We start from the raw sequence: 26,417 nt of genomic DNA, 5'->3' as shown, positions 1-26,417 counted from the left end.
GAATGAATAAGAATGGCACGTGCGTTCTTCTTTTCTACACGTGTGCGCTTGTCAGATGAATTGGAAACATGGTCAGTCTGTTGTATAATACTTTACCGTGCACAAATATCACACAAAGTTTAGAGCAGTGCCAGCCCAATGCTGACCTTTATCCCACTTTAGGTTGTACATACCAAATGTATACTATTTCATATAAAATTTGAACTTCCTTATATGCTTCAAATCTTCAGCGACGTCAAGGTCGTTCGGCGCTCATTATTTGTAGGTAAACGTAAAATATAACGTTATTTAGAATGCTCCAGGCCATACGTGTGTATCTGTCTAAGTGTGTTAGGTATGTACATAAACGAATCTTTTCGGTATAAGATAGTGAAACAAAAAGAGGTATCACACTTAGTAAACAATAGCGAAATAGCTGTCATTACTCAGACACATCGGTGAAATAGCAATCACGCCTTGTAAACAATAGCGACATAGCTGTTATTACTCAGACACATCGGTGAAATAGCAATCACGCCTTGTAAACAATAGCGAAATAACTGTCATAGCTCAGACACGTCGTTGAAAAAGCAATCACGCATTGTAAACAGTAGCTAAATAGCTTTCATGGCTCAGACGCATATGTGAAATAGCAATAACGCTTAATAATAGTGAAATAGCTTACATTGCTCAGTGAAATAGCCATCAGCTATAAAAGCCCATCACACAATCATTAGAACGAAACAAACCGCTCCGTTCAACATTCATTATACAACAGAAATATATCCTTTACCGCTCAGTATAATAGGTGATTAACTGCATACTACTCAGATAATACTCTCTCTGTATGTATCTATGTAAACACACTATCGATCAATTGTACGCGGAGAAAGTCGTCTAACGATTATGGGAGAGAAGTGAGAATTCATTGAACGTGAGGGGGCGTGTAGATACTGACACAATAACTTCAACTTTTGATCACACGTTTTATCTTATAATCCGTCTGGTTCCTCGTGAACGCTTCCCTGTAATTTATAGTTCGGGTTTTTATTTATTGGCGACGCCCGCTGGAAATAGATTATGATGTAATAATAATGACGATGACGTTACGTCATGTATTGAAAATTGGGACAACAAAATGGCAAAATGTTATTTTACCGGGTTATGCGTATTTCAAATTTGTTTCCATTTCATTTGATGTTTTTTTTATTAATATCGTCTGTTTGCTCGTTAAGGTTCGCTAAAATAAAAACTTACTGTGCTTGTTTTATATGGAATGAAAACTCATCTTATTCCTCTGCTGTGAATGTAAAATAATTAAGGCCGCATCCTAACGCTGATCACGTGTGATGTTCCTATTTCATTGTTTGGTCGAGATCGAAATCATTAACATAAATTAATATTTTCGTTATGTTGACCTTTGACCGTATGTTTCGGGCCATTGATTGAATGCCGTACATTATTACCTAAATTTAGCAATGTTATACTTAATTCCACTTGTTGTGGATTAAGCCGATTTCAAAGTGAGATTCGTCCGTCAAGACATCTCATACATCAAAACTGGGCCACTTACCAACAAATCATGCAGTTGTCAAGGCCACTGTATGCGTTACCTGTCCATTACCATCATCGTTACTTTTTATATTTACTGTTCAGAATACTGCAGTGATTATGCAATCTGTCAACGTTAGGATCTAGGTTTGTTAGACAGCAATGTAAATACTGACCTTTAAACAGTAATCTGACAACATGAAGACGAGTACTTCCGGTACAGATACTACCCACTCAACAGCAGGTACTAGGAGTTTGACTACATCACTTATACTGCGTTTTAGAAGAATACAATGACAGTGTGGAATACTGCATCTATCATTCATAAAAAATAACTAATAGCACCCACTTCCCGACACGCTAACCCAGTAGTGCCAACATACAGTCTAAAAGTTACCTGCCATGCCAAATCGATAGCAGATCAGATAAGGAGAAAACGATCGACAGGATTAATTGAACGTAATGAAATTTTGAACGCAATACACGGTGATTTCAAATCTGGAGCAAAACATCGCTTTAATAGAATAGATTTGTTTCAGAATATTGAGGAATCGGCGATCATTAAACGGCCACAGCTGTCACCTTGTGTCTTGTGACGTCAGAGATAACGACCTTGCTGACACGAGCATTTTTCTTTGTGAATTCATTAGCTATTATTTACATGATCTACGATGGCTTTGAGCACCCATTTAAAACATACACAAAACAATAGGGTTTCTTAAGGACAATAAGTTAACTACGTCTTAAAAGTAACTGCTCCCTGTCAGATTAAAAACGATATCCATGGAAACAATTGGATATTTAAACAAAATGAGTCACAAAAATCGGGTCGTCGACCACCATTAAGATAATGTTGGCGATTTACACCTGACAATAGGGTGTCAAACCCAACCATTTTGATGTGGGGGTTCTGGCCACAAGTCGTCTGCTTGGATTCCATATCACATAACAATGCGCGATCAACATCTCGTCTTGGCGTCATCATAATTATGTTTACAACGGTCAAACTGGAAAAATAGTCAGTCCAACATTGTTTAATATCTTCAAACAAGTTGTACATTAGCCATAAACACGTGACAGAAATGAGATTTAGTCAGCCCCTCTTTTCTGTGGTGTTGCTAGCGACACATGATTTCGATATTAAACTTCATGACGTGACGTCATAGTAATTTGTACACGTTGACGTCAACTTCACATAATCCGTGATTGCACGATTTATTGCGCGTTTTTCCTACCTCTCTCTCTCTCTTCTCTCTCTTATATAGATATAAATATATCTCCCCACCCCACCCCACCCCCACCCCCCACCCCCTCTCTCTCTCTCTCTCTCTCTCTCTCTCTCTCTCTCTCTCTCTCTCTCTCTCTCTCTCTCTCTCTCTCTCTCTCTCTCTCTCTCTCTCTCTCTCTCTCTCTCTCTATTTTCTCTTGGAAGAAAACGAAACGTTGAAGCGGAATTCTAGTAGGCTGCGACCTCAACAGTTTATATAAACAGTATAAATCACTCTTGTCGGAGTCTGTTAATAGACAACACGACAGACAGGGCAATGATATCATACGTATACATTATATCATTAACGTTAAACTTCTCCACGCTCGGCAGATCAAAGCGTCAGCTGCCTCTGTGCTCTGTAAAGTTCCCGTCACATTGTTAAATCTTCCGTGTCACCCATAACGGTATACGACTTTGGTGTGGATCTCAAACATTTGAAATTCAAATAAGAAACCTTGATCAAGTAGCTAAAAGCATGATGAGCTTAACTGTATATCTTAAGTCTGTTTTTCAACGTGAAAACATTTTGTTTTTATTTTAGTTCTAAAACGATATGTTGTCCTCGATTCTTTCATAAACTTTCAACTTCAAATGTCAGATTCACAATCCCCTGTGTTAATATAACTATTGTACACACCTGGTCCAGAGGCTGTGTGATGGTGTTGGTGACCGACGACAGGTCCTGGACGGATTCAGTCAGAACCACCATAAAGGCACTGTAGGTAAAGATGATGTGTAAATATTTCATCGTAACATGAATGTAATTAAATCACTCAATCTCCGTTTTCGGGGATAAAGTTTATACGGACCAGCGATGATGAATCATGCGACAGGATTCTTGCTGACAAGAAACCCCTGGACCGTTACATTACCGATATACAGTGGCCCAAGTTTACGAAAACCTATAGATATGTATTGGATTTATATATCCCTTTATGCTAAAGTTTAGCACGGTAACAAACGTCTGGTTCTAGAATGTTTCTCGCAGTTTTTAACAAGAATATGATTAGGGCTCCAGTCAGCAGCTCAAAGCATCGCCGAATTCTTTATAATGAATTACTGACATTTTTCTCCGATCACTGAATTTGACCATCACTTTGTCAGTAGTCCGATTTTCTCAGTTATCGGGAAATATTTTACATTCATTCTTTCTTGGTTTACGACTTGAGGAGACAACGATCAAAACTAATAAAAGAGAGCCGTGTAACGAACGCTACTGACCAGTCTCGAGGAACAAGGACAATTGGATGGAAAATCTAATTTATTTTAATTACGATACCGCAGGATGTATAAACTGAGGGTTGCAATACTTCTCAAGTTTTGTCAGGGATGGACACAAAAATCTTGGTTTAAGAGATTCCTCAAGAAAACGTGGAAAAAAGATGCTGTCAACTTATTATTTAAGTTCTCGTGAATATACCAAACATAGATATCGTTTTACGGGTTGTAAAATATCCTATTCACGAAGCCTTATTTAGAATACTTTTCTTTCTTCTAAAAGCAGTTAAATTTCTTTGTTAGAACCAAAAACAGAATAAAAGGGAGAATCTTAACAAGTAAGGAGAGTGAACACCACAATGTTAACGGCAAATATACGATAACAAACAATCATTAACATAACATATCCCGGTCATTATTGTCTGAAACATCTCCGTCTCCAGCCGAGTTTGTTATTGTATGGAGTAACCAGACGAGGCTTCCTGCTAACCTATTCTGTCCGTCTTTTGCATTTTAAGGGTGTGTGTTTTTTTCGGTGTTTGTGGTGGATGAGACACTGTCTCCTTCGATGTTTTTACCGGAGTCTACCTTTCCACGGGTCTTTTGTGAAGGCTAACGGCAATCATCATGAGACACATACCAACAGACACTTCATCATATTCAAATATGTTTTATTGAGGAAAACACAATATGTGTGATTTGCATACATGAATATACCGATATTTATACTGAAATAAATGAGACATTTTAATTCGAAGATAGATGTAGTCTATGTATACCTACATAAAGAAGGGAAGGTCGTGGTATACTTGCCTATCACAAAGGTACACCTGCCATTCACATTCCAATCTGATTGCTTAGCCTGTGCCATCTGCTCTGTCCCCGGAGCAGAATTTCATACTCTATTTCCTGCAAGTCAAAGGGTTCATCTTAACTGTTTACCTATCCCGACAGGTGATGTTATATCTACCTTCTACTTACACTTCCTACGTCACAAACCAGCTGCCGTCTCGGCAACGGGCGTGACTTTAGGGTCACATGTCTAGTGAAAACCTCACGGGGCCACGCGAACAACTAATATTTGGGATGTGTATTGCATGTGGGCATGCGCCAAGGGACAGGTGAAAAAGACGGCTGTGTATTGGGCACGAGCTACTGACAGGTGTGCACTGAGACTTACCGGTAATTAATGGTTTATCACCACATCAAAAACAGTAATAAAGAAAAGGTGTCGAGAGCTGTAAGGTAACCGGTGATTGAGATAAACTTACACCCTTCCTTCCAACAGTCAGATCAATCCAGGTAAAAAAAGCATCACTGCTACGGAGCAGCTGATTGGAATTGGCCGATTGATCCGGAAAGATTTGACAGTTAATAGGTATCTCTAGTTACTTCCATCCTTGAGGAGGATTCCAAATACCTCACAGGGGCGGGGTAAATAGAGAGAATATTGACAAGCCACAGAGGTAAATAGAGAGAAGACAACAGAGAGACGGGTGATAGCCCGGCCAGTGGTACCCAGTAGTAACCACCTGGTGATCGAATTTTGTTAACACACATTAACATCATGAAACAGGAATACACCCTTACTTATGCCGGAGATATTTAATCTTCGAATTCCACATAATTTAGTTTAAGTATAACCGTGAACGATCGAGTTTTCGTATGTGATAATTTGACTGAAATAGCAAAGTAATGAGATACAAGCATGGGTGAAAATTATCAGAAATTTATCGATAAATATATCTGTTGAGATATTCTTCACAATTAATGCGGAAATTTAATCGTATACACTCTGTCTAACGTACTAAAGTTTCTGTTCAAATCTAGTACATTAAACACGTTCTTTAACATCTATAAATAAAATATGTGACCTAGAAATAGGGCGTATCTGCGTAGTTACCTCCGGTTGTGGCTACTGTGCCGGAATGGTGACGTGTAGCCCATAATGGCGACTAGCCGGAAGTCCGTGCTGACAATCAGTCAGACTGTAGCCGACAGGACTTGTTCTCAAGGAGACTTGTACGTCATACGAGCAACAAACCGGAAGTACCATCAGTCTGGTGAGCGGTAAGAGAGAAAACTTCGGGCATTGTTCCAAATCTGCAAACCATAAATATCATATACACGAATCAACTGGACATGAGCTGTATACACACATGTACATGTTTGATAATTCTATTTCTCACGCTCGAGTTGGCAAATATTTAAGGACATATAATTATTTATCAGACTCCACTTTAGGTACAGTTATCAGTCGTCAGCACATCAAGGGGATTAGCGCAATGGATCCGGTCCTTTTGGTATTATCTGGAATTTTGAGTAGTCAGCGGTCTCCGGGACACGTCAAATTCAAACACTGTCAAAATACAGTAGCAACATTGTCATACAAGTTCATTAACAAGACAAGAGCAAATGGTAGCTACATCACCTTTAATGATTTATCGTGATCCGTGATCTTGAGAAAAATATATATGTCTTGATTAACTTTCCACATTGTATAATGTACGGAGGTGAAATTTAGAATTATAAGCCGTGACGACAAGTTTCTGTAAGTTTCTGCTATCGATATCAGTCGATTTTGAAAGTAGTGAATTTGTTTCAGCGAACCTGATTGCAACAGGTACTGAAGAATCTTCCCTGTCGTTTAGGGGTCCAACAGAGTTGAAAGAAAGATATCTTTTTTATGCCCTCCCCTCCCAAGGAAACAAAAGAAATATCCCTTTTTTAAGGCACCCAATAGGGAACAAAAGGAACATACTTGTTATGAGTGGGGTCATCACCAGAGAACAGAGGAAACATCCTTGACATGAGTGGGGTCATCACCACAGAACAGAGGAAACATCCTTGTTATGAGTGGCGACACCAACCAAGTACTGAGGAAACATCCTTGTTATTTTTGGTCGGGCGGTCACCAACAGGATACAGTTCCGTGATTACAAACGGTCCGTAAACACGTCCATAATTAATCCGTTCAAGGCCAATAAATACATAACTAATTTTCATAATCCAATCAAATTAGTTAATAAACTTTATTCATTTTACAGTAATTGTGAAACAAGTTATTTCATTCTTGTTGGCCTGGATGTTAGCGCGCGAAGGGTCTTATTGTGAGAGGAAACCGGAGCACCCGGGGAAAACTCAGGTGACCCTTACCTTTTCACGTCCGTTCCAGGAGTCGAACCCCGAACGGCTAAGTGAAAGGCGAGTGCGTTACCACTGCGCCACTCGACCACCGAAACTAAACTAGTAAGCTGTCAAGTAAGAGTTTTATCGTTAACCAACATTTTACATGTTTTTATAAGTCTAGTTTTTACTTGAACACATCACTGTGTACATACGACACATCACTGTACATACGACACATCACTGTATACATACGACACATCACTGTACATACGACACATCACAGTGTACATACGACACATCACTGTACATACGCCACATCACTGTGTACATACGACACATCACTGTACATACGATACATCACTGTGTACATACGACACATCCATGTGTACATACGACACATCACTGTGTACATACAACACATCACTGTGTACATACGACACATCACTGTGTACATACGACACATCACTGTGTACATACGACACATCACTGTGTACATACGACACATCCCTGTGTACATACGACACATCACTGTGTACATACAACACATCACTGTGTACATACGACTGTGTACATACGACACATCACTGTGTACATACGACACATCCCTGTGTACATACGACACATCACCGTGTACATAAGACACACCCCTGTGTACATACGACACATACCTGTGTACATACGACACATCCCTGTGTACATACGACACATCACTGTGTATATACGACATGACACATCCCTATGTATATACGACACATCCCTGTGTACATACGACATATCACTGTGTGCATACGACACATCACAGTGTACATACGACACATCACTGTGTACATACGATACATCCCTGTGTACATACGACACATCACAGTGTACATACGACACATCACTGTGTACATACAACACATCACTGTGTACATACGACACATCACTGTACATACGACACATCAATGTGTACATACGACACATCAATGTGTACATACGACACATCACTGTGTACATACGACACATCACTGTGTACATACGACACATCACTGTACATACGACACATCACTGTGTACATACGACACATCACTGTGTACATACAACACATCACTGTGTACATACGACACATCACTGTGTACATACGACACATCACTGTGTACATACGACACATCCATGTGTACAAACGACACATCCCTGGACATACGACACATCCCTGTGTACATACGACACATCACCGTGTACATAAGACACATCCCTGTGTACATACGACACATACCTGTGTACATACGACACATCCCTGTGTACATACGACACATCACTGTGTACATACGATACATCCCTGTGTACATACGACGCATCACTGTGTACATACGACACATCACAGTGTACATACTACACATCACTGTGTACATACGACACATCCCTGTGTACATACGACGCATCACTGTGTACATACGATACATCACTGTGTACATACGACACATCACTGTGTACATACGACACATCACTGTGTACATACGACATGACACATCCCTATGTATATACGACACATCACTGTGTACATACGACACATCACAGTGTACATACGACACATCACTGTGTACATACGATACATCACTGTGTACATACGACACATCACTGTGTACATACGATATATCACCGTGTACATACGACACATACCTGTGTACATACGACATGACATTATTTTATTTTATATGTGATGTGAATTGACATGTGACACATCTTAATAAAATATTATTGTATTGTATTGTATTGTATTGTACACATCCCTATGTACATACGACACATCCATGTGTACATACGACACATCCCTGTGTACATAAGACACATCACAGTGTACATACAACACATACCTGTGTACATACGACATGACACATCCCTATGTACATACGACACATCCATGTGTACATACGACACATCCCTGTGTACATAAGACACATCACAGTGTACATACGACACATATATGTGTATATACGACATGACACATCCCTATGTATATACGACACATCCATGTGTACATACGACATGACACATCCCTATGTACATACGACACATCCCTGTGTACATACGACATGACACATCCCTATGTACATACGACACATCCCTGTGTACATACGACATGACACATCCCTTTGAGAGTGTGACTGCGAGATCATTAATCTTAAAAATTTCATCATTCTGATGTGTATTTTTTTTATTCTTTATATTTATCACTCCCAAAACATGTTAGTTGACATTATTGTTTCCGCTGTTTAGCATTTCTGTCCGTATAGAGTATGGATTTCGATACTTGTTAATATGCATGTCATTGCTAATAACTCGGTTCTTATTTTGAGAGCATGACTTTTCTTCTATTTGACCCAGATGTTAAAGGAACCGTTGTCATTATGCGAAACAGAAGACAATAAACTGTGATGGACATCTGGTCTTATTGTCCTGAGTTTTTAGGTCTATCCGAAATCTTCCATTATTCATATTATGTAATCGTTTTAATTCGTTCAAAACCGTTACAACACAAGAAGACACCTCCCCCTCTCTGTTCCTATTAGAATGTGTGGTGTTGTGTATACATATGTACCTGCATTCCTGGCATTATTCCCATGCTAATTACTCGTCTCGCCTGCAGGTCTCAGTTATAAGTATGAGACAAACAGCGATCATCACAGGCAACAAAAATACGTTTTCCTTGTCAACACAACAGATAAAAGGCGGAATTTCAACAAAAAAAATAATCGCCGTAGTTTCATATGAAAAAAAAACCCTGTTTTTATCACATGGCGTTTTAATCATACTGACCAAAAAACACGTAGATCACAGGACGTGTAGTTATTTACTGTGACAGAATTACTTAGTCATGATTTCTTTAAACCTTTTTTTCTGAATATCATATTCCATGGGTTATATTTTCAAGTAAACAGTAGTTACTGTCTCATGTCCGCGTCTTATGTCCGTAGTGAAGTGAAGTCTTGTTATCCGTATTATTGCCCCATGTCCTAATGTTGTATAATTTGTTGCAAGTCGGTGGGTGGGTTGTAGGGTGGATGGGTGGTTGTAGGGTGGATGGGTGGGTAGGTAGAAATGTTGATCTTTATCCTCTGCTTTTCACGAGCGTTGATATACAATGATATAGCATTTAACAGTGTTGTAGTGAAGTGTACAATTACGTACATTGTAAAGTAATAATTGAGCAGTTATATAGAGGCGATTACAAGCTCGAAAGTCTTATGAGATATTTTACCTGTTGAGATAATCGCACTGTATAACGATCGTTTCCTGGTATTGTGTTGTAACACAGGTTTAAGTGATAAGAGAGAATTTATTTCACAAGCTACCCATGACTGACAAGGATAAACCCGGCCGTCCCAACGTTTCGTACATTCCTCTCTATTTCTGTGCCCTATTTGAACGCCGACTTCCTGTGTTTTGTGACACAGTAATACCCGTTCTAAGTCAATCTCCAGCTTACGGGGTCACCGTTATTATTAGCTTAAGACTCAAGTTAGTAAAATAACATAAAATTTCATTCCGAACTGTTGCTAAGTGATAAATTCGAGTATTTTTATCAAGCAATGTACGCTGTGGTGTCCGTGCGATATGTTATGAATTTAATGAAGATTTTGGGGGTTTGTCGTTTAATTTCTAATCGTATCAAGCTCAGAATACAGAAATCTGTATAGAAAACGCTTTCACGTGAAACACATTACATAGCGGGATGTCGCCAGAAAGCTATGACGTCACGGGTTCCTAACACTAATTCGAGGTTGACTGAGGGTCGGGGAGAAAGTGACATATGTGTTTGAACACGGGATTACAAGAGATTTATCAATTCATCTCAAATGCCGATTCATGAATATCAATTTGAACGTAAAGTGCTGACGAGTTCAGAATTTTCGGTGACTGTTAATCCGTCAAGGTCAAACCCTTGAAAAAGGGGCTAGAAAGTACACATAACGCGATTAAAAGGACCATAAATTGCCCCACACCATATGCTGGTGGGCCTAAGCTGGTCCCCCGACAGCTGTTACAGGCGAGGCCACATCCTGTGCGGGACGGCGACAGGTGGAAATATATATATAAACGATTCAATTAGTCCTGTACCAATAATTTGCCAAATATTTAATTTCAATTTTTAGCTATGTCAGTACGTTTCTGAAAAATAACCGGAATGTGGCATGAAAGACGAGTGTACTTTTGTAGTCCTAATTATATTGAGGAATTTGAGGAGTAGGAGTAGGTTGTTCAAGGTATGAACCGGAAACCTTACATTGAAATCAGTTTCTAACCTGTAGAGCGACACGTTACGCAATTCTAAAATGATCTTTGTTACCCAGTCAGCGAGATACTACAACGCCTGCCGGTATTGGGGCGCTAAGTGTTAAACTCAAGAAATTCGAGGAATTATTTGTCAAGACAATTTGTTAGATTTTTAAAAAATCGAAAAACACCGACGGTCTACACAATATCTGAAGCACGTAAAAGTGTCGAGATTTGTGCGAATGGTTGACAATATTTGATTTCATTTTCGGTTACGGATTCAGAACAATTCCGGCCAAATTTTCACATCGAAATAAAAGAAGGTCTCTAACTGTTTATATAATTGGGTTCAGGTCAAACACGCAACATCCGGACCTATGAAGTCGCGGCGGTTGGTCTTGTTTGTATTAATTACTTCCACAACACATAGCTAGTGGTCACTTTGTGTATACATCCTTCGTCCCTGATCACAACAGAAGTGATTACTGACCGCTAAAGTGTATTCCCTACACTATCACGAAAGAATTTCTCACATCTTTATTTGATACAAAAATATTTGTCCGCCCTTATCTGTCATGTATTCACCGAACAAAGAAAGTGGACGTGATGGTCAGTATTATTGTGGCTCCGGCCACTGGTCAGTCTGTTAAATCGCTGTAGGACTGGGTCGAGTCTGGTCACTCGAGACAATACTGCGGTGATTAGGTTATCATACGTGTGTATCCGGTGTTGGGTCACACAGGCCGGAGGAGGTCAAGTTGGCCGGGGGTCAGCTTAACACTGTGTTACCAGAATGACCCACAGGCACTCGAGGCCAGGATATTATTTTTTAAACGTTGATTTTTGTTTTAGCACTCATGACTGACGTTATTTAAACGAAATATCAGCAGAATTCAAGTTTATGTGCCGGTTGACAAATCCGAGGTCCACGGTCATTAAAAATACACAAGGCAAGCAACTCCAGATTTTAAAAAATCGACCCCTCGCTTGGAAACTGGCTCAAAAAAAGTAGTTATGATAAGTTCCTTGTAAAACAATATGTATCCGTAGGTAGTGTGTATATTTACCTTTTATTTGGTGCATAACATTACAGGCAACGAGAAATTCACAATACGTACATGAGATTAACATCTCAATAATCGGAGATTTTATCGTCCATGTAATTATCTTTGACGGAAGTAACATGCCATTTCAAGGGCGGTCACTCCGACTTTTTGGGAGAGGAGTTCCGGATAGCACTATACCAGTGAACAGGTAAGAAAGGTTCCGATGTCATTACGCGCGTAACTTCAAAATAGATATTTTTATTTCTACAAATACATTTGCGGGGATGGAAAAATAATGGCTGGGCAAAGAAAGTCCACAGTTGCCAACTCGGATACAATATCATGGTAAGGGATTATACAGAATGCATCAAATTTCAATCAAGCTGGCGGTAATGAGAATTTTTTTTCAAAAAAAAAATAGAAAAAAAAAATCATGCAGATAATGAAAAAAGGGCGCAATTTATGAAAAATATCGTGGGGGAAATATATTAACTTAGAAATTGGAAATTAAATGATTTTTTTTCTATTTTTTTTTAAATGCCCAGCCATTATTTTTCCATCCCCGCAAATGTATTTGTAGAAATAAAAATATCTATTTTGAAGTTACGCGCGTAATGACATCGGAACCTTTCTTACCTGTTCACTGGTATAGTGCTATCCGGAACTCCTCTCCCAAAAAGTCGGAGTGACCGCCCTTGAAATGGCATGTTACTTCCGTCAAAGATAATTACATGGACGATAAAATCTCCGATTATTGAGATGTTAATCTCATGTACGTATTGTGAATTTCTCGTTGCCTGTAATGTTATGCACCAAATAAAAGGTAAATATACACACTACCTACGGATACATATTGTTTTACAAGGAACTTATCATAACTACTTTTTTTGAGCCAGTTTCCAAGCGAGGGGTCGATTTTTTAAAATCTGGAGTTGCTTGCCTTGTGTATTTTTAATGACCGTGGACCTCGGATTTGTCAACCGGCACATAAACTTGAATTCTGCTGATATTTCGTTTAAATAACGTCAGTCATGAGTGCTAAAACAAAAATCAACGTTTAAAAAATAATATCCTGGCCTCGAGTGCCTGTGGAATGACCAGCCTCTTAATACGCACTGACCGTACTCACGCTCATCACATTGTAATTAGGCGGCACGTCTAAAAAGGTCAGTTTCTTATCGACAAATATTTAGCACTGTGATACGAGGGTTCGATTCTTTGGGTTTTGTCCGTTATAGTATCATTGCTGAGTTTATTGCCCCGTGAACAGACAAGTAAGTTATGAAGCGTGATCTCCTTGTAGAATCTGATGACTGCCTATCTGAACAACATGCGGGAAGTCCGTCACATGCCATCGATGCTTTTCGCCTACGTCCACAACCTACCCTTTAATCGGCTTTCTGAAAAAAACCGTCACAGGAAGGGAAGGTCCAAACACGAACCTCGCACCCCGAGGTTGTTTCAGCTACCTACGGGCCCCAATGCTTTACAATAGCGGTGGTCAACTTTTCAGCAACACTTTGAAAACGACGATTGTTATAAACATTTTTTATCAGAATAAAGTCACCCAATCTTTGATATTTCTGACACACATGTATTAATGCATTCGTTGATCTTGTTAATAACACATTAGAAGTTGAAATTAATTTTTAAAATAATCAGAACCGTATGATAGAATGCAAAGTCCGCGGTGGACTCAAGACGTGTATAATTAGGTCATGTCACGTTCCCATGCTGGTAAGGTAATTAGTCTCCTGGTATTTATGTATCAACTGTGACCCGAAAAGAATGATAATGGAAACCGATATGGGCAAACACCCTAATATAGGATCAGCAGTTTAACTTATCGTCAGCTATGGAAGGCCACACTGTCATACGATCGCTGATCACCCAGTGGCATTCCATGAAATGTTGGTATGTCTTACACGTACCACTGTCACCCACCGACAATATCACTGGTCTCACACCGACAATTTCACTGGTCACACATTGACAATATCACTGGTCACACACTGACAATATCACTGATCACCCTCCGACAATATCACTGGTCAACCACAGAAAATGTAACTGGTCACCCACCGACAATATTACTGGTCACCCACCGACAATATCACTGGTCACAAACCGCTATATCACTGGTCACACACCGACAATATCACTGGTCACACACCGACAATATCACTGGTCACACACCGACAATATCACTGGTCACACACCGACAAACATCACTGGTCACACACCGACAATATCACTGGTCACCCACCGACAATATCACTGGTCACACACCGACAATATCAATGGTCAACCACAGACAATATCATTGGTCACACACCGACAATATCACTGGTCACACACTGACAATATCATTGGTCACCCACAAACAATATCACTGGTCACCCACAATATTACTGGTCACACACCGACAATATCACTGGTCACACACCGACAATATCACTGGTCACACACCGACAATATCACTGGTTACACACCGACAATATCACTGGTCACCCATCGACAATATCACTGGTCACACACCGACAATATCAATGGTCAACCACAGACAATATCACTGGTCACACACCGACAATATCACTGGTCACACACTGACAATATCAATGGTCACCCACAGATAATATCACTGGTCACACACCGCAATATCATTGGTCACACACTGACAATATCACTGATGCACAACATTTTAAAAGATCTGTAAGTGAAGAAATGCCATCCGACAGTTTTAGAGGTCTGTAACTGGAGAAATGCCAATCGTCAGTTTTAGAGGTCTGTAACTGAAGAAAAGATGTACGAGATTTTCAGATGTATGCAGCTGTAGACAAAAAGTAAGACATTTCAGAGGTCTGAATATGAAGAAATTTCATTCGACTTTTCTGGAGATCTGTAAGTGAAGAAGTGACAAATAACATAACTGAGGTATGTAGGTAAAGAGGTGATGTATGGCACATATCGAGGTCTGTAGCTGAAGAAATGATATGATGTATAAGACTCATCCGTGCTGTGTCATTTGTCCCTCCGTAAAGTCTGTGTTGAGTCGTTTGTCCTCCGTAAAGTCTGTGTTGGGCCGTTTGTCCCTCCGTAAAGTCAATGTTGAGTCGTTTGTCCCTGCGTAAAGTCTGTGTTGAGTCGTTTGTCCCTCCGTAAAGTCTGTGTTGGGTCTTTTGTCCCTCCGTAAAGTCTGTGTTGGGTTGTTTGTTCCTCCGTAAAGTCTGTGTTGAGCCGTTTGTCCCCCTGTAAAGTCTGTGTTGAGCCGTTTGTCCCCCTGTTAAGTCTTATTTTAGTCATTTGTTCCTCCGTACAGTCTGTGTTGAGCTGTATGTTCCCACATAATGACCGTGCTGTGCCGTTTGTACCTCCATATCATCCGTGTTTGTCGTTTGTCCCTCCGAAAAGTATGCGTTGTGCCGTTTGTCTCTCCTCATAGTCCCTGCTTGAGTCGTGTGTTCCTCAGTACAGTCCATGTTGTGCCGTTTGTCCCTCCGCACAGTCCGTGCTGTGCCGTTTGTCCCTCCGTACAGTCCGTGCTGTGCCGTTTGTCCCTCCGTACAGTCAATGTTGTGTCGTTTGTCCCTCCATACAGTCCGTGCTGTGCCGTTTGTCCCTCCGTAAAGTCCATGCTGTGCCGTTTGCCATTCCATACAATCCGTGCTGTGCCGTTTGTCCCTCCGTACAGTCCATGCTGTGTCTGCTGCTGTGACAGGGACAGCCTTTTGTTTTAACGCCATATAAACACTAGATCAAAGACAACCAGGTAGGTATCCGACTCGTGGTGTCGAGACAGAGGACTTATCTCCTGACCCTTTGACCTTTGGACAAATAAGTGTAACCACCAACACAGAAAGTGATACAAAACATGCGGAGTACGTGGGAAAGAATTTGGCGACAAGAGAGTCGAGTTAGGCTGGGTAGGTTTTCTCTATATACATCAATGTGTATTGCTATACACGAATATCTATAATGAAGTGTTTGTACTTGCGGAACCCGATTCCTTTACACCCATTCACGCTCTCTAGTTAACACTGTCTGATAATATTTCGCCATCGCCGTCCATCACTACAAAACGTTATCTATCATTCATAGGAGACTGACCCTATACAATACACAGGTGAGACTGGTCGTCTGGTCCATACATCCTCACATGTAAAAGACAGGTATTGATGATATAAGTGACAAATCTAATCAGCTAGGTAACAGCTTCAAAAGGTCAACCTCGAAATGTCATTTTAATAGTACACTGTGAGTCAGTAGGGCACGAAAGCTATCAAAAGATCAGAAAACCTCTGAACTTCTTAAAATCCAATATGATATCAGCATACTTAACAGTTTGAATAAAACGTCTAAGAAAAATAAGGACAAAAATTGACGGATCTTCACAATGGAAGGAAAACGGCGAAAACATCAATGACCAGCAATACACTCACGGCGATAGTTAAAGTGTTGTGTAAAACCACATATACATGGCAAGGTCAAGCATTATTTGGAGGTCACGTATCTGTACAAGGTCACGCTTACTCTCGATGTCAATTGTCCTCTCCAACGTTATACGTCGTCCACAAGGCCACGTTCCGTCTACGCAATTGCACATACTTCCACAGGGGCACGCATTATCTACAAGGTTTCATCTTCTTTGCATGGTGACCATGAACGATGAAGAAATACATTCAAGTGCATTCTCGCTGTCTTCATGAAGGTTCGTTCTGGCTGGAATGTCAGTCTGGGTTTAATTCCTATAGAAAAAAATTAGCGGACAAATGTGATTAATTATACATTTCATATATACAGTGACGATACATAAACAACGAAATGGCTGGTTATACAGTGATGAAATCTGGACTCTTAAGAACCAAATCTGATATGAGTGCAGTTGTGGTAGCGCACAACACACCAAAAACTTCGTGGGCACATCGTGCATACATCGTGCGCACACACGCACTAACAGTACCGTGCTCGCAACTGTGTTATAGGATCGCATATTTTGTGTGGTTTGGTAACAATGGTTGGGTAATATTACGGTTTTAAAATTGAACATACATTGACGTCACTAATTACCATGGTATCGATACATTAAGTATGGATAATTGTTTCATTCGTTGAGTTGTGTATCGGTCAACAAAAAATACCTGTGTACAGGTCACCCGTGTAACAAACACACTCTAGAGTTACCTAAGTAGGTAGTTTTTGTTTACAAAATGATAAAAAAAAGAGTGTTATACAGAAGTTACGAAAATAAAATGTCTATTCTGACGGTCTGGGATTTTAGATGATTCATTGCCGAGCCAAAAAGAGGAGTCCATTTAATATTCATATCTACATGTATAATTATATATATGACTATTTAATCTGTAACTGATAGATCTAGTTGTCCAGATTATATATTTATGTCTTAATTCGGAAATATACTTAATTGAATTCTTATATTTCTAGAACAAAATACATCCAACCCCACACATATCTGTAAGTCATTTCTAAAATTATATCAACCACGATAGAATCACACATTTTTTAAGATAGAACCGCATAACGTGTGCGCAAGTGAACGATAGCTTATTTTCGACCAGTTTTCCTATCGTGTGCACATGGTGTAGATATCGTGCGCACTTTGCACACCGTGTAATGTTGTGCGATCCCACAACGAGTTTAAAATGGGCCTTGTCATTCAAGTCTTTACTACATCGTGTATCTACCATTGATTAATTGCAGATATATCACGAACTCGCCCAAAACAACGGCTTTGGTGAAGATTCCTCTGACATTAATAAATTGGTCTTTGACAACAATAGCGAGATTCCACAGACTTGTCGTTGAAGGTTGATGTTATCGGTGTCGGAATCAGCGTGATTTTTGTATCTGTGCTCTGTAAAGAGTTACTTTTACCGAATCCTTTTGCTGTTCGCGTGCGTTTCACGGATAAATGAATGAAGTTGGGTGTACTGTTCACCTGTCTCCTGGCAGCCTTTGGTACATCATGTTAACTCGCCTCCAGGTGGCAATCCTTTCAGGATAATTATGTTTTGTAGAACTTACAGAATGCACGAGACATGGACTCGTACGCACCAGCACGCGAGCAACACGTGACCATATTAAGTACTAAAAAACACATGGTGTAATATTTGAAAATTGTCAGAATCCCGATAGATGTTCTAAAGTCTTGGTTACAGAGTGTGGGAAAGCTGTAGATTAGCATGTAATTCCTAGCAGATATCGTTAAAAACAATGTGACGTTGAATTTCTTTACAAAGTATACTGAAAGTATTTGCTGTAGCTCTGCCTTCTTTAAATAGCGATCTATATTAATTCATGTTTACAAAGAACTCTGATTGGTCATAACAGAAAATACTAAACGGATAATTTACACGAAAATCTCCTTCAACGCAATAACGGTCGCATCAGTATTCCGGTCTCGGTATTCCAGGTCCGGTTCTGCAGCCCCAGTATTCCAGGTCCGGTACTGCCGCCTCAGTATTCCAGGTCCGGTACTGCGGCCCTAGTACTCCAGGTCCGGTTCTGCGGCCTCAGTATTCCAGTCCCAGTACTTCATGTCCGGTTCTGCGGCTCCAGTATTCCAGGTCCGGTACTGCGGCTCCAGTATCCCGGGTCCGGTACTGCGGCCTCAGTATTCCAGGTCCGGTGCTGCGGCCTCAGTATTCCGGTCCCAGTATTCCAAGTCCGGTACTGCAGCCTCAGTATTCCAGTCCCAGTATTCCTGGTCCGGTACTGCGGCCCCAGTATTCCAGGTCCGGTGCTGCGGCCTCAGTATTCCAGTCCCAGTATTCCAGGTCCGGTACTGCAGCCTCAGTATTCCAGGTCCGGTACTGCGATCCCAGTATTCCCGATCCGGTACTACGGCCCCAGTATTCCATGTCCGGTACTGCAACCTCAGTATTCCAGGTCCGGTACTGCGGTCCCAGTATTCCCAATCGGGTACTGCCGCCTCAGTATTCCAGGTCCGGTACTGCGGTCCCAGTATTCCCGATCCGGTACTGCAGCCTCAGTATTCCAGGTCCGGTACTGCGGTCTCAGTATTCCAGGTCCGGTCCTGTGGCCCCAGTATTCCAGATCCGGTACTGCGGCCCTAGTATTCCAAGATTCCAGGTCCGGTACTGCCGTCTCAGTATTCCAGGTCCGGTACTGACGCCTCAGTATTCCAGGTCCGGTACTGCGGTCCCAGTATTCCCGATCCGGTACTGCAGCCTCAGTATTCCAGGTCCGGTACTGCGGTCCCAGTATTCCAGGTCCGGTCCTGCGGCCCCAGTATTCAAGGTCCGGTACTGCGGCCCTAGTATTCCAGGATTCCAGGTTCTGTACTGCCGCCTCAGTATTCCAGGTCCGGTACTGCGGCCCCAGTATTCCCGATCCGGTACTGCGGCCTCAGTATTCCAGGTCCGGTACTGCGGCCTCAATATTCCAGGTCCGGTACTGCGGTTCCAGTATTCCAGGTCCGGTCCTGCGGTCCCAGTATTCCAGGTCCGGTCCTGCGGCCCCAGTATTCAAGGTCCGGTACTGCGGCCCTAGTATTCCAGGATTCCAGGTTCTGTACTGCCGCCTCAGTATTCCAGGTCCGGTACTGCGGCCCCAGTATTCCCGATCCGGTACTGCGGCCTCAGTATTCCAAGTCCGGTACTGCGGCCTCAGTATTCCAGGTCCGGTACTGCGGTTCCAGTATTCCAGATCCGGTACTGTGGCCCCAGTATTCCATGTCTGGTCCTGCGGCCCTAGTATTCCAGTCCCTGTATTCCAGGTCCGGTACTTCCAGCCCCAATATTCCACCACAGGAGTCCAGTGTTCGTATTTTGACTGCGGTATTCCGGTCCTGAATTCCAGCCCCGATATTCCACCACTGGAGTCCAGTGTTCGTATTTTGACTGCGGTATTCCGGTCCTGAATTCCAGCCCCGATATTCCGCGCCTTTGTTCGTTACAACACAGAGATAGCAATTAAAATGACGCTGTGATTAAGTCATTAGTATAGAAATCATAGCGTGCTAACAAACATCAGCCTGTCACGATGTCCTGTCAATTCTCGTTATCCATTGCAGCATGTTAAATTCCTTTAAACTTATTTGTGAGTTGGAATGCATGTATGAGATCGCATGGTGCAGGGCCATAATAAGGTAGATGGTAAGAATTGTTAACGAAACCAAGTTGTACTCTTGTGATATATTTGAGTATTGTATAAAACAGTACCGATTATAATTTTCACGTAAAAAAAGATATTTGTAAAAATTATTGCTTAGAAAAAAGTATAAGAATAGAAGATGTGTATATTTAGTCGTTTTACCTGTAACACTAAAACTATGTCGTCAGGTAAAATATACATACTACATCAGCGAAAAGAAATATTCGGTCAACAAGTTGAAAATACTTAAGATGTATGTGACTGGGCTGTCCTTGATGGCTTTGGTCTTTGTGTAGGTATAAATAGGGAGTCGACCTCGTGAGGAGGGGTCATGGGTAGGGATAATACCGCCAGTGTGCGGTGGGTGGGCGGGGCACTCTCTTACCTTAAGCATAGTCAGTTTTGTTCAGCTATTTAAAGTCTTTGAAAAGCTTCATTAAAAATCAAGAAAAAAAACATTTTCAATACTTTTCGTTTAAAATTTCAAATTTTCATTTTCGCTAAGGTGAGTGTCAAGTCAATAAAAGTGTATCCCAATACCAACAGAGGCTATAACTGTTGACACAGTAGACCGGTGGTGTTGACGCCTAACCAAGGAAACTGGATTGGAAAACCTCTGGGTTTTGTGTGCAATTCTGTTTTTTAGGACACAAACCAGTACACTTAGACGACGTTACACACTTGGCTATTGTCAACACTGTAATATACAGCTCTCGTGTGTTCTGAGTTTGATGTAATGCACATGTAACACTATATCATCAATATGTGTATAGTCCCTGATATCGACTATCGAGACCTTAATATCACTCTAACAAACAACATTAATTGGCTATCGGGAGCTTAACCATTGCCACGGTTACCGAACTCGGTTTGAACCAGCTCGTTCTACCTATACAATATCTGTCTAAAACCTAGAGCTGTTTTAGGAAAGGAATTTCAGCACAACATTGTTGATAAATAACGCTTGATCGCAACATTTTGAAATTCTATTGTTTCTTTAGTTTCTTCTATGCTTCATTGAAATGGATGCACTGTTTTAACTCTTTGATACATAATAGAATACCTGACACAAGAAAGAGAATGTGGGCTACAATACCACGTAAAGAAATATTGTATTTAATCGCAGAGGTATATACGTCACATGACTCAGGTAACGTGATTTGTAGAAAAATGCTCTGGAATGTAAATCACTCAGGTCTGAAACATACATGTGCTGATTTTAATTAACATCTTTGTAGTAGACTTTGGTACACATGTTTTGTTTGTCAGTAGAAAAAAAGGATATTGTAAGCTGAGAGAAAATAACGGGTGACAACTCTTTGGTACACTGGAACGGTGCTTAATGTGGATTTCTGAATTTGACAATAATATTGGTGGACGTCATAACGATAAGAATGACGATGTCGACGCCATAACGACGAGAGTGACGATGTCGACGTCATAACTGGCGACGACTTTGACAACGATTTAGTTTGACGTCATAACGATGGGGATGACGACGCCGACCATTTAAAGATAAATATGACGATGGAGTCGGCGTTATAACGGCTAGTATGACGATGATGTAGATTGACATCATAACGATGAGTGTGACGATGATGACATTTTAACGACGAGTATGACAACGATGTAGTTTGACATCTACGATGAAGACGACGATGTCGACGTAATAACGAATGGTATGACGATGATATCGAGGATATAACGATGATCATGATGACTTTATGACTATAAAGAGAGAAAGGACGATAGCGTCTAGGGATATGAACATGAATGACGATTCTAGATTGTTGTTTCTGTACTGTGAGTGAGGCGAGGGCAATGTATTTCGATGCTTGATGGGTAATTACCTTAAGTCAATACATTTCTGGATTTTTCTACTTGAATGTCAGGTTTTATGTGATGTGAACAGAAAATTAAGTGACGTAAGTAAGGAAGTGAGACAAGAGGAGATACTAATGTAACGGAACTCCCTATACCGGCTTTTGTTGGATTCTTGGAAAACAGATTAAGATAACATACCTTACCTTGGGTCGTCTAGACAACGATAATACAAAGTCCTCGCTTTCGGGTGATCTGTGTTTGGTTGGGTTGGTTGGTAGGGAGGGGAGGAACTGGATGTATAGTCAAATATTTCTGTATCCTCTCTTTCTTCACCATTCAATTAAATTGTACTCAATAGACAAGCACTCACTTTGTACAAGGCAATCACTATAAAATATATAATGCCATCGGAAGGTAATATTCAAAATATAATCATTTTAAATCCACCTTACATGTCACCACATCATCTTAATTTGATTATTGGATCAGAAAGTTTTAGATTGATTTATAGCTATCAAGTTAAAACAGATAGTAACTAGAACAGTATTTTGATGCACGCGCTGTTGTCGTTGTGTAGCGTTTAACCTCGTAACATACATACAACAATTCGTATTTTCATGTAGTAACAAGTGACTTTATTCTGAATTCAAATCAAACATTATGATGAAGCCAGTAAATTAAAATTAAATCTTATAATCAACCAAAAAAACATTGTTACACGTGTGACAACCAACTGTATATTGAGAACGGATAACCCCAAGGCCACACTGTAGTTTTTCCTTGTTTCAGAGTTCACTTATAGTTTCCACGAAACGCTTAACTCGGGAAATTCGTAGATGGAGGTTGCTCTGATTAGTAAAGTTGTGCCACTGTACAATATTTGATATAGTGGTATTAGTACACAACATAAAATGTGATTTTTGGGTTTGACTACACATATATACACAGACATATCCTAACTTCGTGATTTAATATCGGCACGCAACGTTTAATAGTAAATTACCATTTCGACGGATAAATCGAAACTGAAATGGGACTTATATGATGATGTTTTTTTTTTTTTTTCAAACGAAATACCAATCTGGTATAGATATTGCCATCACCACGCAGCCATTTGCCATTGGGGTGATAGTATGACGTCACAAAACGAAAACGTCACCAAACGTTATTCCCATGTTACAGGCAAAGTGATAGTTCCTCGAAACTCCGTTACTCATAATCTTTGCAGGACTTGAGGAATTTTACATACAGAAAAAAGAACATTCAGTCAGCCTGACTGGACTTGTTGACCCATCGTGTGACTGGTCCTTGATCCCACGATACATCGTAAAACATATATGCTTTCTTTTCGTTTGCTTTTCTATTGAACAAGTTGAATGAGAAGATTAAAGGAGCGATACGCCAGGTAAGAGTTGTCGCCCCTGTCTGACAATGGTAGGATGACCTAGTCCTTTCGGAAGAACATCAGACATGACCCCGTCTGGACTTTCTCTCCCTCCCTGTAAGATCTCCGAACGACCACCTACCCTTCGTGTTCTGTCAGGACTCGTGTCATTTGTATCATAGGTCAATTACTAACTTGTTTTTCTCGACATCAATCAATGTATCAGGTTTTCTTTGTCAAATTGGGGCCAACACCAACGCCCTCTGTTGTCTATATGTGACGTCTAAATGTATCCTTATGTGAAGACTATCTGACGTCACTCTAAGTGACGGACAGGCCACGCTGCCCCTGGGGTGGTCCACATCGGAGATACATACATAGATGGGCCTTCGCCCGGGAGCAGAAATACTACAAGTCGATATCTTTAACCTACTATTGTTCCATATGATCTGTAAACACCTTGACTACTTTGATCTCCTAGGCGTCACGTTCTAGGTCTTTCAGCCTGAAATTCTTGTACGTATACAGTGACAAAAATGCAGGGTTCAGGTGTACTGGCGATGGCTGGAGCTTCATCGCCATGAATGAACTCAGCAATCTAAGCAAAATGTTGAGTGTACGATCGTATAGCTTAATAGACCTCAAGGGGGGATTCGATCCTCGCTTACCTGCCGTGGTTTAATCATGCATACGTGCTATATATATATATATATGCATGGGGCAGGGAGAGGGGTTACACAAAATTATATTAAACGACAATCTTAAATCTTAACGATCAATGAGACTCCTTAAGCAGTCAGTCTGGTAACATTTGCTACTCTGGCTGGGTCTCTCTGGTAATCAAGTCTTTGTCATTCAGCCTATCGAATGTTTCTGGAAAGCTAAGATTCTTTGCGAAGAAGACCGTATGTCGTTAGTGAGAGGAGAGGGTAGGGACTGTGCTGGTGGTGGGCCGGACCGAGGCAAAATTATGGTCTTCCCATATACTCGCTAGGCATTATTGAAGGTTCAAGTTCACTTATTACTTTAAGTCAAACTGTTTATCTGTTGTACATTTATATACCGTACAACATTACAGTAAACAAGTAAACAAAAGTACACACATCACTTCCGCGCTAAACCTAGAACTGTAGAGAAATATTTCTCACCGATAAATGATACACAAATGATGAGAATTTTTGTGTCTTGCCTTCTCACATCGGTAAATAATGAACATTTAAGAGGATAATGAAATTCATCTTCTATATTATTTGATCACACAGCGTACAACTTTTGTTTCGGATTTCTACCCCCTACGGTATCATCCAGTTTAGATGTGAAGAAAATACTTATCGCCGGTAATGACAGAAGATTTCCGTGGTATTACAATCACTGAATGAGACCAGATTATATTCAATATTTGCTTATTGGTTCACAAAAATTCTGTACGACCTCGTTACAGAAAAGAAAAAAAGTATTAATATTTGAAGAATGTGAGCTACTCATAATAACCTTTACAAAGAATATTACATCAGTCTGAGTGATGATATTGATGACATACAATATCACTAGCCGCCCCCCCCCCCCCCCCCCACCCTTCCGTCACTCCAAAAAAAAAACGTTTAACGGTGTGTGACCCTGAACCCAACACCAGGTAAAGCATTCTTCTGGTCTGTGCTGGGGCTATCCCAGTGACGAGGAGACGCGCGCTTTGATCTGTCTAATTACCTGGACTGTTATACACTGGCCCCTTGTCTTAGTTAAAGTTCATACCATTGTCTCCAGCCGACTACACTCCTATTTTAATTGTTCTGCCAAACACTAACAGCCAAAAACAAAAACACGCATAAAATTCGAGCAAATTTGTTATGTATAGCTAGCTTATCAGTTATATTCGTAAGAATTTGTCTTTTTCTTTATTTAACTCTCTTCATTCTAGAGTGTCCTTTAAAGATTTTAAAACACCAGTTCTAATGGTAGTAAAGTGTTTCTTTTCCGTTTTTTTGGAATGCAGAGTTATCTGTTCTTGTGAGCACAGATTGTTACGTCATTAATTTATGAGAAAACGACGTGATATTCTAGTCTAATTCACCCTTCCGATTTCCGCTTTCAGTCGCTATGTCGACTTCATAAAAACACAACATGTACGCGATAGCTCATGTGCGTGTTCTGTTGAACGGTTTCAAAGCAGTGACACTATATACTAATATCATTTAAACCGAAAGACCACGAAATGATTCCAGGGGAAACGGGGAAGGGATATAATATATGATTTTGGTTACAACAAGGCGTCGCCTAACGGTATGTGTCTTGTTAAAATTGTTTTTAGCTGTTTAATGGAAGCAATATGTTGCTTCGTCAAGAAAACTTCGCTTTAAAATAGGAAGTAGCTGTTTTCAATGGAGCCCTGCACAGTAACCAATACAGAAAAATACAAGGAAAGCAATCGGGTTTCCATTTCCGCTTTAGGAATACTATTTCTGTGTACATATTGTCTGGAGGAAAATGCATAGCTGCAATACACACCCGAATTATACATTACTAAACACATTAAGATTTAGAACTCAGATGTAGGAGGTTGTGTGGGGTTGTATGAAGTTCTCCTGTCGTTGGAACCAACGAAAGACACGATGGAAGAGAGGGAAAGGTT

At 40.6% G+C, this 26,417-nt stretch overlaps 1 protein-coding gene across 1 annotated transcript; it reads left to right on the top strand.

The window, feature by feature from the left end:
- Positions 1–16,318: 16,318 nt before the first annotated feature.
- LOC132550269 (uncharacterized) lies at positions 16,319–19,977 on the top strand. The gene is made up of 2 exons (XM_060214315.1): positions 16,319–16,370; positions 18,878–19,977. The coding sequence occupies exons 1-2, from the start codon at positions 16,319–16,321 to the stop codon at positions 19,975–19,977; spliced, it is 1,152 nt and encodes a 383-aa protein (XP_060070298.1).
- The last annotated feature ends 6,440 nt before the right edge of the window (positions 19,978–26,417 follow it).

Source organism: Ylistrum balloti, unplaced genomic scaffold (genome assembly GCF_031769215.1).
Source record: "Ylistrum balloti isolate Yb309-2 unplaced genomic scaffold, AGI_CSIRO_Ybal_v1 Utg370114, whole genome shotgun sequence".
NCBI classification, from domain to species: Eukaryota; Metazoa; Mollusca; class Bivalvia; order Pectinida; family Pectinidae; genus Ylistrum; species Ylistrum balloti.
This window is presented reverse-complemented; position numbering and strand designations above follow the sequence as displayed.

Coding starts and splice junctions, on each gene's coding strand:
- LOC132550269 (XM_060214315.1), top strand. CDS start 16,319: ATGCGGAGTACGTGGGAAAGAATTTGGCGACAAGAGAGTCGAGTTAGG. Junction 16,371..18,877: donor AGAGAGTCGAGTTAGGCTGG/GTAGGTTTTCTC, acceptor TCGGTATTCCAG/GTCCGGTTCTGCAGCCCCAG.